This window comes from Manis javanica, chromosome 7 (genome assembly GCF_040802235.1).
Source record: "Manis javanica isolate MJ-LG chromosome 7, MJ_LKY, whole genome shotgun sequence".
Classification (NCBI taxonomy): Eukaryota; Metazoa; Chordata; class Mammalia; order Pholidota; family Manidae; genus Manis; species Manis javanica.
Window position 1 is genome coordinate 8,597,503 of NC_133162.1, and position 13,370 is coordinate 8,610,872.

General features: G+C 48.7%; 1 protein-coding gene across 2 annotated transcripts; it reads left to right on the top strand.

The window, feature by feature from the left end:
- The first annotated feature begins 5,466 nt into the window (after nucleotides 1–5,466).
- SPADH (spermadhesin family member) lies at nucleotides 5,467–10,788 on the top strand. 2 transcript variants are annotated; one of them, XM_073240247.1, is made up of 5 exons: nucleotides 5,467–5,547; nucleotides 6,526–6,555; nucleotides 7,613–7,748; nucleotides 9,567–9,754; nucleotides 10,509–10,788. In XM_073240247.1, the coding sequence occupies exons 1-5, from the start codon at nucleotides 5,502–5,504 to the stop codon at nucleotides 10,535–10,537; spliced, it is 429 nt and encodes a 142-aa protein (XP_073096348.1). In that variant the 5' UTR covers nucleotides 5,467–5,501; the 3' UTR covers nucleotides 10,538–10,788. The 2 variants fall into 2 exon arrangements, with proteins under 2 accessions (XP_073096348.1, XP_073096349.1); XM_073240248.1 differs by having other exon boundaries at nucleotides 10,527–10,788.
- The last annotated feature ends 2,582 nt before the right edge of the window (nucleotides 10,789–13,370 follow it).

Genomic DNA, 13,370 nt, shown 5'->3' on the forward strand with positions numbered 1-13,370 from the left:
TTCATAAATGTGCCAGTCTATAGAATGCTGGTGCGACACTTCATAGTTGGTTACTTCCTAGTTTTTCCCCCCAAATTAAGGTTTCTAAGAGGTAAGAATTCTGATTAATATAAATATAATTAAAACTACTAGAAATAATAAAGGAAACACTCTGTATGCGAGGAAAGTAGGATGCATTTTTGGTAAGAAAAAGTGTGAGATACTAAGATGTGTTTTTGTGAAGGGAAGAAGAGGGTGTTTTTGTCCTGAAATGAAATACTGATAGTTCTGTAATGGAAAAGAGGAGAATAAAGGACAAACTAAATGAATAAAGAAAGTCAGGGGGAGAACGAGAGAGAGAGAAAGAGACAAAGAGAGAGAGAGAAGCTTATTTAGTCAAGATGGCTAAAATTGGCTGAATTTATTATAAGGGTTTAAAATTGATCTTTAATATCATGAGTACACTGGTGCAAAACTAGAATTGAGTCTAGCCTCTGTTAAAAGGACAAAGTTTTCTTGGACTAATGGTCTGCTCTTGATAAGAGATTATGAAAGTTATTTTTATATATTGAGTAATCTACCAAGAAAGCAAGGATTTTTATGTCTTATCAGAATAGTTTCCTGTGCATGATGTCCTATTTATCTGACTCTTCTCCATTAAAAGATGTAAGTTTCTTTTTACATCTAAGTGACTTTCTGTATTTGTCTTTCAAATCCTTTTCATTTTAGTTAAATGGCTAACTGTAAGTGTTGTTTCACAGTGCCCTATGATCCTATTTTTGACAAACCTTTCCCCCAAAGTCAAATTCTAAATGAGGTCTTTTTGACCTTGAACTAGCTTTGGGATTTTCCATTAAGTGCTTGGGGAAAACTCAAAAGAATTTGTTCTTTCTCCTTATAAAATGAGAGAAATTATACTAATTAGCTTATTTGATCTGTTAAATTCCATGGAAGCATTGTCAAATAAGTAGTGATGTTTAACCTTTTTTGGTTATATTTGTATGGGTAAATTTGTTGATATGTTTTCCAGAAATTGTACAACATTCCTCAAAATCTGATATGTCCTGATATAATGCTATCAGTCATAATTCTAGTTATTATCCTAAAATGTTATGTCACAGAAATAACCAAATTTCCTTGTCAATTACATTGTAATGAACTCTCAGGTCTTTAACAATGGCCATTTTTAAGTCTTTGGTCATTACAGATAGTTGTAGTTTTACTCTTATGCTTTTGCAAAAAGTGCTTCATTTTCCAAAAGATTCATGGAAAGGACTCTGATAAATCCAGGTTTTTAAAAACTTTAGTTTATACCACTGACCTGAGTAAGAATTCCCAGAACCCTAATGGAAAAACTGGATTCACAAAACTGCTAACAAAAATCAAGATCAACAAGTATTAATTAATTACATGGGCCTGAATAAATCTTTCAGATTGGCCTACCTGTCTGCACTCCAGCTGAAAATACTTCAAGCCCCAAATCTGGAAATCTCAACTGACTGTCCTCTGGACTCAAAAACTGAGTTTCTACTTTGTTCTAACCTTTGTTTTGTTCCCATAGAAATGACCAGGCCTGAGAGACTGGTTCAGTGGGTTAAGGGACAACTTATTAACTCAGTTTATGGACTGTAAACTTCTTGGGAGAAATTTCAAATGGGGGAATGAATAGGTTTCAGGACATGCTATCTCAAAATATGACAAGTTGACATATTGAATATCTTAAGCTCAAGGAGTTTGGGAAATGGTGCACGTGCACTATAAACTCCCCCTACTTGCCTTTCATCCCTGAAAGTTGTCATCATTAAACTCCCACATGAAAGCTACCCTCCCTGAATCAGGAGGATGGAACACATGCTTATCACCAGAGACGAGGAATTTGGGACCAAGCAATCTGTACAAACAAATCTTGCTAAACTAACCCTTACCTTCCTGGTTACTTCTTTGCCATTTACCAACCCTAACTCAAACCTCGTCTTCTCCGACCTTCACACATTTACTGTCTATGTATTCAAAACTTTAAAAGCTTCCTTCTGGTACTTTGGATCTTCATTCTACTGTGAAGGCTCTCATGTACGTGTAAAAATTCAGTGAAACTTGTATACTTTCCTCCCGTTGATCTTTGTCAGTTTAATTCTCAGACCCAGCCAGGGCTCCTAAGTAGGTCCAAGAAAATTTTCCTCCTACACAATACAAATGACTGCATCTTTAGTGTTTCATCAAAGTCTCTGAGAGACAGTCAAAGCTGTCAGGAAGTATAATCTAATAAATATCAAGAATAATCAGTGGGAATTATGCAAAGTATAAAGCCTAGAAAACATCGATCCTAAAGGTTTATTAAAATGATTCTTACTGACTTACGTAGCCTTTAATTTAATTGACTAGATTCTCAAAGATCAAATCTCTATGAGAACTGTTACAAAACTCTGATGAATGAAGTCAAAGGATAACTAAAAAATGCGACATCCCGTGTTCATGGAAAGACTCAATATAGATATTTCAATACTCGGTATAGTTGATATTCTTTTATGCAATTGTAGACAGTTTTTCTGCTTTATATGTTTGTATTTTATTTGAAAGATTAATAAACTTTAGTTTTTATAATCTGATCATAATTGTTATAACAAAGGAAAAAGTGAGCAAGTTGGTAAGTCAGCTTCTGATAGAGGAATTACTCATTAAGTTCACATTTCAGTTCTTCCCAATTTTTCCAATGGATTCAATGCAATTCCATTCAAAATTCCAGCACATCACTTCATAGCAATTGACAAACGGACTCTAAACTTCATATGGAGAGGCAAAATACTCAGAACAGCCAACAAAATATTGAAAAGGAAAAACAGTGTGGGAGACTGATGCTGCCTGACTTCAAGACGTACAGCTATAGCAACGAAAGCACTATAGTGTTAGAAAAGAATAGACAAAGAAATCAACAGAACAGACTTGTGAACCCAGAATGAGACCTAAGAATAAAGGAATTAGTAATCAAAAGTTCTCTGATCCCAAAGATCATACTTCCAGATAGTTTCACAAGGAAATATCACTGTCTTCAATAATCTTTACTTTATCCAAAACATCTTAGAGGAAATGAAAAGACTACTCAATTCATGTTACAAGTTTAGAATAATCAGATATATCTGTAATCAGATATGCATAATGGGCAAGAACAGTACAGGAAAGAAAACTTTAAACAATTTAATTTATGAACATAGATGCAAGCATGAGATAAAAACAAAAGGAATAGGACAGAATTAGAGACTGAATAAGTGTAAAAAATATTTTTAAAACCTATGGATTTACCCCAGAATGCAAAGATAATTCAAACTCAGAAAACCTATTAATTTAATTTCTCATAATAACAGAATAAACACAAAAATCCATATTAATAGCTCAATGGATTAAAAAACAAATTCAACAAATTTCAACCGCTATTAATAATGTATAAAAAAACTATTAGCAACTAGTCTTTGAAGGAACAAGTTGAATGTTTGAAGCACAACAATAAAATACCTCCACCAAACGTCTGAATTACAGCTGAGACTTCCGAAGCCATTCCACTAAGTTAAGAGTGAAACAGAATGGCTGTCATCACCCTTTAGCAAACACTGTAATGGAGGCTTTAGCCAATTTAGCCTTTTTTTCCACCAGAAAAAGGAGTAGAGGTTATAAGAATTGACAAAGAAGAACTAAAACTACCCTTGTTTTCAGCCAATATGATGCATATTGAAAATTTAAGATTATCCATGATCAATTTATAGCAAGTAATATTTCGATGAGGGTTGCTGGATCAATGAGTGAAAATGAATGAGGCTTCTAATTGTCATAACCAATTAATACATCAGGTTTGTATGGAGGAAACTGAAAACTGGCATTGAATGCCAAAACAAAATGTGATGAAATAGAGAGACATAAATGTAAATGGTTCAAAGGCCTTGATATCATGAAAACGTCTATTCTGCTCACCAAATCTATTAATTTAGGGCACTTGCAATCAAAATCATATTTCCTAGAATATGAGAAGATAATCCAAAACTCATTTGAAGGCCAAAGTTTAAAGAGAAGCCAAGATAATTTTGAAAAGCAACAGAAATTATATGTACTGCCAAGAAACTATGTGGACCACCCATTGAGGATAGTCATGAAGCTTTGCCGATCAGCCTGTCGTATCATGGGCACAAGCACAGACAGCTAGCACAGAGACAACTGGATATCCACATAGAGCCAAATAAAATTAACATCTTACCTTATGCCACTGACAAATAATCAAAGACTATAAATGTCCATTAGCAGGGAAGTGGGTGAATGAATGTGAGACATTTCATGCAATGATATACTTTATGGCAGCTATATTGAATGACTTAGAGTGATTTCTACTGATCTGTATTAATATCAAAAAATATAATACTGAGAAGAAACACATTAACTTAATAACCACCATATAAACTTAAAACCATCACATAAACTTACAAAGAGTGACACGCTCTGTAATGTGTACGGATGCAGCAGTGTTACTACTTAGGTGGCACTGTGGTTCTTTGCTGCAATGTGAGTGTGAAACAGCAGCTGAAGGTGAGAAACTGCAGTCCTAGATTCTGTGTGTGTCACAATTTCCTTGAATGTTCTAAGAGGGTAAGAACAATCACTGGAGTGTAAGTTATTAAAGGTCTTCTTATGTAAAATTTCAGTATGGGTTTTCCAAGAGTGATATTTTGCATGTTGCCCTCTGATCACTCTTCATATTGGCTGGCTTGGAGAGGTTTTGGTGAGGCCCTCCCTGAAGTAGCAGGGCTGCATAGATGCTGAAGGGCTTCAGAGAGGCTGAGGCTAACATTTGGTCAGGAGGACTTGGAAAGAAAGGGCTCTGTGCAAAAACATGTCCAAGCTGTTTGGAATCTCCAAAAGCGTAGGGCCGGTGCAGGTCTGCTCAGCTTGGAGGCTCAAACTCAAGATAGACTGCTGTTCTTCTAAGACTCCCCACGGGGCACGCACTGACCTTCTGGGATCCAGGAGACCTTGGAGGGCTGAGGTTGCTTTGTGCTGCATGTGACAGAAAGCCCACCTCAAATTGCCTTACACAGCAAGGACAGATGTTGCCTGCTTTACAGGACGTGTGGTGCTGCGGGGCTGACATCTCCAGGGGCTCGGCACTTGCGTCCCCCCATTCCCTTGCTCGGCCTCCCTTGAGAGCTGGCCTCACCCTCAGCGTGGTGGTGAGTGCACAGCAGCCACCTCCACCTCCCTCTGGGGCCCACTTGTCACTCCTTATCCAGGACCAGAGAGAGGACAGGAGGCTGAGAACCCAGCCACGTTCTCAGTATAGGTGAGCAAGAGCCCTGGCACCACATGGGTGGTGCCGAGCAGGAGGCCAGGCTGCCCTGGAGGAGCTGGGGCCCTGCAGCAGCCACAGCCCTGAGCCCTGCTGGCCTCGGCTCACAGGAGCCAGGGGATCAGGTTTCAGGAGCTGCCTCTATAAAGGCCCGGCCTCCAGGGCCAAGGGCACTCCTGAGGCTGTGCCAACCGCCCCCATGTGGCTGTCCGGCGCCTGCACGTGGGCCTTGCTGCTCAGCACAGGTAACGCACGGCCACCAGCCCCTTTCCTGGGCTCCCCGTTCAGCTAAGAGGCTCTGCACGGTTTGCTTGCTGCTGACCTGGGCCTCGTGGGTGACAGCCTGCAAGGCACTGCCCTCCTACAGGATGCCGGGCTCACCCTTAGGCTGGAGGAGGAGGGGACAAACGGGAATGGCCATGTCCCTGTGCTGAGACCAAATCATTTTAAAGATTTTCTGGGCTCCGGTGTCTTGTCTGTCACATGTCTGGTGGGCCTCCCTGCCGCCCTCCTGCCTCACAGCCTTACCCTGGGTGCTGCTGGGGCCGGGCAGGGCTCAGCACAGTTGTTCCAGAGGAGTATCACCTGCAGATACTTGGGAGGTGGGAGCGGGCATCTGAGGCAAGGGGCAGAGGCCCAGGAGAAGCCCCACAGTGATGGGGTGCTCTCCACGAGCCCCAGGCAGGGCCACATGGCAGCAAGAGCAGCTCAGGATACTCAGGAGCAAAGGGCAGCTGCCAGCAGGGATCCCGTTGATCACTGGTCCCATTACAGAATTTTCAAGCAGAGCTCAGGTGCTGGGAGGGTGACCACTGTGTTGGTGAGGCAGGACTGAGAGGCTTCCTGGGAGAGGAGGTTTTCAGACGTAATCCTGGGCGATCCCAGGGCCCCAGGGAAGTTGGTGAGCCTCTCAGAGCTGCCTTCCCTGACTGGGTTCAGGAGCCGGATCCCCGTCCACTCACCGGGCTAATCGTAGGCACAGGCGAAAGCACTGAATGAGCCAGTCTTCACGTGCCGAGGGCAGCTGTTCATTCTGCTCTGCCCTGTGAGACCAGGCTGTCCCAGGGGGCGGGGGGGGGGGACAGCAATGTCCCTCCCTGGGTGCTCGGTGCCACCTTTGACACTGCACTGCTCAGCACCTGTGTGTGTTGTCCAGTCTCCTGTTCTGTGCCGTCAGTGACATCACATGCTCCTTGTGTTTTCCTGTTTTGGTGTCTTTTCAGCCATGCTGGCGTCCACTCAGCGTCCAGAGGGTAAGTGCGCACACGGCATTACTCCCCTCCCGCCTCCACCAGGACTGTGCGTTGGGGTTGGAGTCCTAGCAGCTTCTGCACATGGGAATGAAATGTGCTGGCAACATCTTTTTGGCAAGAGAACGTGGAGTGCCTGAACCGGACGGTCCATTTCCGCCGGAGCAGTCCCTTCACCCTCTCCCCTGCCTCCGGGTCCCCCCCAGCCACTGCCCTCCCTCTGCACCCAGGCAGCCTCCTGGGGCCTCCTGTGTGCCCAGCCTCCCCAGGCAGGGGAGGGAGCCGCCTCCCACCAGCTCGGGTCCCGCAGGATGGAGGCCCCTCCAGAAGGCGGGAGGATGCCGAGCTGAGGTGTCACCATCTCAGTGTCAGAACTGAGGGCATCGAGGGCACAGGGAAGGCCGCGGCGTGGGGAGGCGGGGGGAGGGAAGAGGAGTCTCCTGGGGACTCAGGCCCTTGTGGACTGGCTGGTTTACCTCGGGGTGTCCGGGTCCAGCTACTGTCCCCGCAGGTCACCCACATGAACACATTTGACCCCAAATGGCCCCGACAAAGGTCTGATTTTATCCTACTTACAGTTTGGATGCAGAGGCCTCCCTGAGCAGGGTCCTGGCCCCGGGTCCTGCAGGGTCACAGTGAGGGCTCCTCCAGAGGGTGAGGGTCAGGCCCCCGGGGCAGCACTGCCCACCTGCTGTTGCCCAGGCCCGTCCTGGGAGGGCAGCTTCAGGGGCGCAGAGTGAGCTGTGGGTGCCGCCTTCCTGCTCCCTGGTGCGTGACTCCTGGTCGTCAGACCCGTGGTGCTGGCCAGGTGTTGAGCACCTTCTGTCCCTCTTCAGGAGGATTCGGGTTCACGGTTAGGGGTTCCTGAGAGGGCTGTGGGGAGAGTCAGACCTAAACGCCCACCTTGCTTGTGGGCCATGGGGTGTGGGTCATCGAGGTTGGGATGCGATCGTGGGACCGTGAGGGCCGGATGGTGGGCATGGTGTGGGCCCAGGGCGGCCTGCTCTTCCTGGGGCAGGGGCTCCTTCGGGGATCTGCATCCCTTTCCTTCTCTTTCTAGTGTATAGTGACTGTGGAGGTGTCTTCACGAACCTGACGGGCAGGTTCTACAACTACATCGGGCCTGAAACACTTTGTGTCTGGACCATCCAGGTGCACCCAGGTCACAAAATTCTGCTGGCATTACCCTACGTCAGGTGAGGTTCAGGACGTGAGTCTTCTCTCCGATGTTGTAGTTTTATGTGAGCAGCCCATGTAGTCCTCTTCTAGGTGGACCATCTCCACCAGCCTCCACACACATCCAAAACGCGCTCTGACCCATTTCACGGCAGGCTGAGCCCCTTCAGTGGCTCCCTCACCTCTGGATAAGGTTGCCCTTGTGTGGCTTTGTAATGCCGGTGTGGTGTCCTCTGGGTATCCCGTCCCTCTGTCCCCTTCGCCCCCGTCCTCCCTGTGCTGAGCCAGCACACACTGAGGCTGGACCCCTGCCCTCGCAGCAGCTCCGTGCTGCGCTCACACTCTCCCCTCTGCCCGGGACAGACCTTTGACCACTGACCCACTCCCCTTCCTGCTGCTTGGGTCCCCGTTTCACACTTCACAATTTTGCTGGGGGACTAACTTTTCATGGCACCTACAGCTCCTGTTCTGACTCCCTTCCACCTGGGCAGTTTTCTCTGATTTCAGCCCCATCTGCTCCCTGCGCAAAACTCTAGACGGACCATCCAGTGTCGTGTTGCCCTTGCCTGTGTCCATGTTTGTGTCTCCTGAATGGGAGTCTTTCCTTCATGGCTCAAGGAATTTTTTTTTAAGTAACGAGTGACTGATTGAGTGAATGAATGAAAGGGTGCATGAGGCGGTAAGGCCGCAGGGCATTTCTGACGCAGAAGGAGCCATCGCAGTTTTGCATCAGGCGGTCTGCAAAGGTTCTCACATGGGAGTCGCATGCCCATCAGTTCCAGCCCAGCCACACGCAGCTCACGATGGGTGCCGAGACAGGGCTGAGATCTGGGTGACCGAGGGCCCCTGCCAGCGCAGACCTGCTATGGGGTTGGGATTCCCACTACTTCGTGTAGGGGCTCCCTGGGATGAAGGATGGCTTAGGGACGGCCACCACCTCAAAAACAGGGCCCGGCCCATCCACCCAAACCTGGCCGCCGGGGCGAGGGGCCAGGCATTTCTGTACCGCCATTTCTCTGAGGGTCAGAAGGATGGATCATTGTGAATTTCCCCCTCATTTCCCTTTGTCCTTTGAGATTGATTTTGGATCTGACTGTCCTTGGCACCAAGGAAGGAATCAGGCTGCCCAAGGGCAAAGCTGGTAGGAAAGGCCCTGCGTGTGCGTCCTGGTGGATGCCCCTGCTTGTCTTGCTCTAACCCAGAGGGGCTCTGGCCTCTCTCCTGTGGGAGCCATGCTGGTGGCTGGGTGAGCATGATGGGTGGGGAATCAGGTCCTTAAGGGTAGAAGAAAGAGGTGGGCGGCCTCAGCAGCAGTGTGACAATCCCATGTACACAATGCTTCCCAGGAGGTAGGGATGGCCTCCCCTGTCACCTCCACTGGTCATGGAGGCCAAGTTTGGGTTTCTGGGCCCCTCTGCCAGGGAGGTGGAGGGTGAACCAGGAGTGACATCCACCCACTCAGGTCTGGGGCCGCTCAGCCTGACCCAGAGGTCATTGCCCGAGAAATCATACCACAGTCTTGGCTGCTCTTTGACCCTTATGGGCCTGAAAGACCAGTGTCTCCTGATCCCCATCTCCTGCTTTGGCATCCCAGGGGCTTCTCGGGAGATTGTAAGTCACCTGCAGCCCAGTTGGAGGGGAAGAGCTCTTCCTATGTCTGAGTATCCTGGAGTGACCATCCTGGGACGACTGGGCGCTCATCAAAAGAGAGAATGACTCTCCTTCCCTTGTCCCCACCTGGCCTGGCACCCAAGGCAAAGCTGTGTGAGTGTGCCCAGTCCCTGGTGGAGAAAGGCGACTCCCGACGCTGATGCCTGCCTGTTCCTCTTCCTCAACAGCCTCAACTGTAAGAAAGAGTATCTGGTAATCTACGACGGGCCTCTTGGATCCGATAATTATGAGAAGATTTGTTACGAGTTAAGTGTCTTCCATCGTTCTTCCTCCAACGTCATGACCATCAAGTACTCCAGAGAGCCCAGCCATCCCGCTACTTTTTTTGAGGTGTATTATTTTGGTGAAACAAATGGTAAGTAGGTGTGGGGAGGGTACCTGCTAATGTCCCCTCCCCTCTCCCTGCCTGGCTACGTGACATGTTGGCATGTGGCTGTTGTGTCTCTGTTGGAGTGAGTTTGACCCAGAGTCCTACTGGGCCATCATCTGGTTAGGGAGGGTCACTGCTCTCCAGTGACCCTCTCCAGAAGCATACAGTTCTGTTCCAGCATCTTGGGGTTTGGGAAACTGATAGGAGTCCCCATTTTAAAATTGTATCTGTCATCTTGATTGTTTACCACATGTCTCTCATAACATTTCTATTTATTGATCTTATGATCATCCCTTTGGCATTTTCTAGTATACTTAGGTATGTGATATGGATAGTATATACTCTACAGAAGTTACATTATCCATGTTATATGAATAAATATGCACACAATTATACATACTCACATGTATATATGTATATCATGTGCATATTTATGTATGTATCTATGCATACAAATATGTATATGTATATGCCTATGTATATATGTGTAAGTACCCAAATATGTAAAAAGTATTTATTTGTATATATACATATATGCAAATATACATATAAGCACACATGTATATTATGTATATATGTATATGTATTATTATACATAACCTACAACAAAGCAGACAAATCCCTTCTCTTTTCTCATTGATGATTAGCTTAACTGTTTTTCCTCTCCTGTCAATAGGAAGAATAAGCTCATTGAATTGACTTACACAAACTCTAGTGTTAGCTGCCTTCCTCCCCACAGGATTCTCATCTCTCCTAGACCACCAATGATGAATAAGTATTGCCGAGTAGAAAAACTTGCCTTGAAGACCCTTCTGGAATCTTCTGACCATGAGGAGAGACATTCCTGATTAACTGTCTGATCACAGATGTTTAGCCAGTGCCTACCCTCCATCCTCCCAAGCCTTCTGCCCTCCTCCCTACCAGGGTAAATTCCTTTCTCCTGACCTGTGAGATCCTTGCCAATCTAGTGGTCGCAGCATTCTACTTATTACTACAATCAGTTTGAATAAAGTCTCTCTTTACCTAAATTGCATTGTCTTAAATTTGAGAATCCTCATTTCATAGCACAAGGCCTCAGGCAGCCCTTATAGTGATGGGGACAACTTTGGTTGGCATTTGAGATAGAATGGAGTCTCCTTTGTCTGGGCATATCTACTTGCTCTTTCTGTTGGGCACAAGGAAAGGCTATAGACACACAAACGAGACGCTGGGCTGGGTTTCTGCTGAACTCTGGCAATGGGGTTGATGATTACGAATATTTCGCGTGAGGATGGGTTACTGTTCTTCTGTTCCTCACTAGCCGGGAACAGATGACTATATGAGGGGATGAGTCTCCTAAAAGCTAATGAAAAGAGTAACGCAGACAAGCCCCCGTGCTGATGGGGGGGGTCATCAGACCTGGGCTGATGTCACCTGCTTCCAGATGACCAGGAAGTGAGGGCGATCATAAAGGATCTGGGCTGCTGGACAGCACAGCCCCTGTGGGGCCCAGGGCTGCCGGAGCCTGCCTGTCCCCACCTCCTGTGTGGAGAGTCTGGGGACCGTGGGGGCCTCCCCACAGGCCTGGACAGAGTCATTAACTCCCTGGGAAACACACTTCTGTATCTGGACCCTTGCGCCGAAGCCACCCCAGCAAGTCAGCGGGGGTTTCCTTTCCCCCATCCGAGCCCAGGGTGGGATGACTCTTCCGTGCCGATGTGACCGTAGGTCCCAGAAGGAGCCCACCTCGGTCTCTTCCAGCTCCCCCTGCCCCTACCTACTGAACCCCATCCGATTCATGTCTACTCCCCACACACCCCCTGCAGGACTCCCTGCCTTCCCCATAAAATCTGCGTGCCTCAGGGTGGCTGAGAATGCCTTCAGGTCTGGCCTGACCCTTGCTCCACCCTCTTTTCTGCCCATGTCTCCTGGGCTGAGCCAGCCAGTGCCCACATTTCTCTCCAGGGCCATCTTCACTGACGTTAAGGTGGGGCCACAGCTCCTCAGTTCCAGACTCAACCCCTGGGAGGGTGAGGCAGATGATGTGATCTGTGCTTCTGAGGGCCCCAGTCCCCGAGGACCTGCGGAGGGGTCCAGACCTCCCCCTGGTAACTCAGGTGGCCTCTAGGGCGAAGGGCGCCTCGGAGACGGTGCCTCACAAACAGGGCTTAAACCACCTGCTGTATGTTTCCTTTGGCAAATGTGGAAAAGGCCGTCTGGTCATGGATCGTTCCTGGGAAACAAAGAGCAGGAGGTTGAGCATGAAGGAGCCGGGCAGTTCCCATGTCATCACCGACAAGGCTTCAGACAGACGGGCTGCTCCAAAAACGTCTGCACGCTGTCCCTTTGCCCTTTTCAAAGACTGTTGGCTCACACTGTCAACCAAGAAGACCGGAGGCTGGGCCGGGTGAAGCTGGCAGAGAAGGTCCCCAGGGGTTCCACTGGATGTCCCCTTGCTGCTGCTGTGTTTGCCACCAGTCCCTCTCCTGTGGCCGAGCGAGGATGAAGACGGGACATTGGGGTGAGGTCTCAGAGGCTTTGCTGGGGTGGAGAGGGAGGCAAGCCGGCGAGGACCGGGAGGCACCACTGCAGGCTGTCTCCGCAGAGAGGCGATGCAGTTCTGCTCTGCGCTGAGACTCGGAGGGCTCATGGGCTGTGGGGCCATGCTGTCCTCCCACCCCACCTGCCCGGGGAGGACAGGCGACCCAGGGAGGCCCCCCACTGGGTCAGAAGCAGGGCACCGTTCCTGAGGACAGAAACAATGGCACTGCTCCTTTCCTACAGGGACCCCCCCCTCCCCTGCACCCGCTGCCCCATCTCCCCTGGGTCCTCCTTCTCACGGGCAGCACCTTTGAGGGATGTGGTGGGAAATCCCCCACCTTGATTGGTAGGTTAGGTTGGGTCCTGCCAGCATCTAAGGAGAGAGGAATTCATGGATCAACAGTTTACCCTGAAGTGCCTTAAACAGCACGGAGATCAGGGGAGGGTGTGGGATGGCAGGTGGCTGATGCATGCTCCCCAGCTGGCTGGGGCAGTGACAGACCACAGTGTACCCCCAGGGAGAAACCCCAGGCCATCACCTACAGCCCCAGAATCCTCACACCTCAGGGGTGACGATACGGTCATGGCCATTGCTAAGGGTAACTGATGGCAGTTTGTGGGGAGGGTTGATGTGACGACATCTGACTGTCCCGGGAGCGGCAGCAGCTTTCACCCTTCTGCACACTGAGGCAGGCAGTGCGGGGCGGCCTGGGGGACTGGGAGAACCCACAGGGGGGAGGGAGACAGTGGCACAGGGGTGTCGCTCAGAGGGCCCATGGCAGCATAGCCCAGGTGTGTTGCCCAGAGCCTCTCTGGCCTTGATTCCAGCTGGGGCACATCTGTGCTTTGGACTGACCTCCCTTTTCCTTCTCACAGGTGCCCTGCCCCACACGCATGTGGCCCGGGAGTTCCCAGCCTCCTGGCTGAGGACTTCCTTCCCTCCCTAGGCTTTTCCCCTTGAACATAACCTGTCCTCATTCTCTTTTCTGCAGAAACTGTTCTGGCAGGATATACGGCTTTTTCCACCACTGCTCTGTCTATGCCCAGTGGGGGCCTTCTTACCCAGACATGAAGACTCACC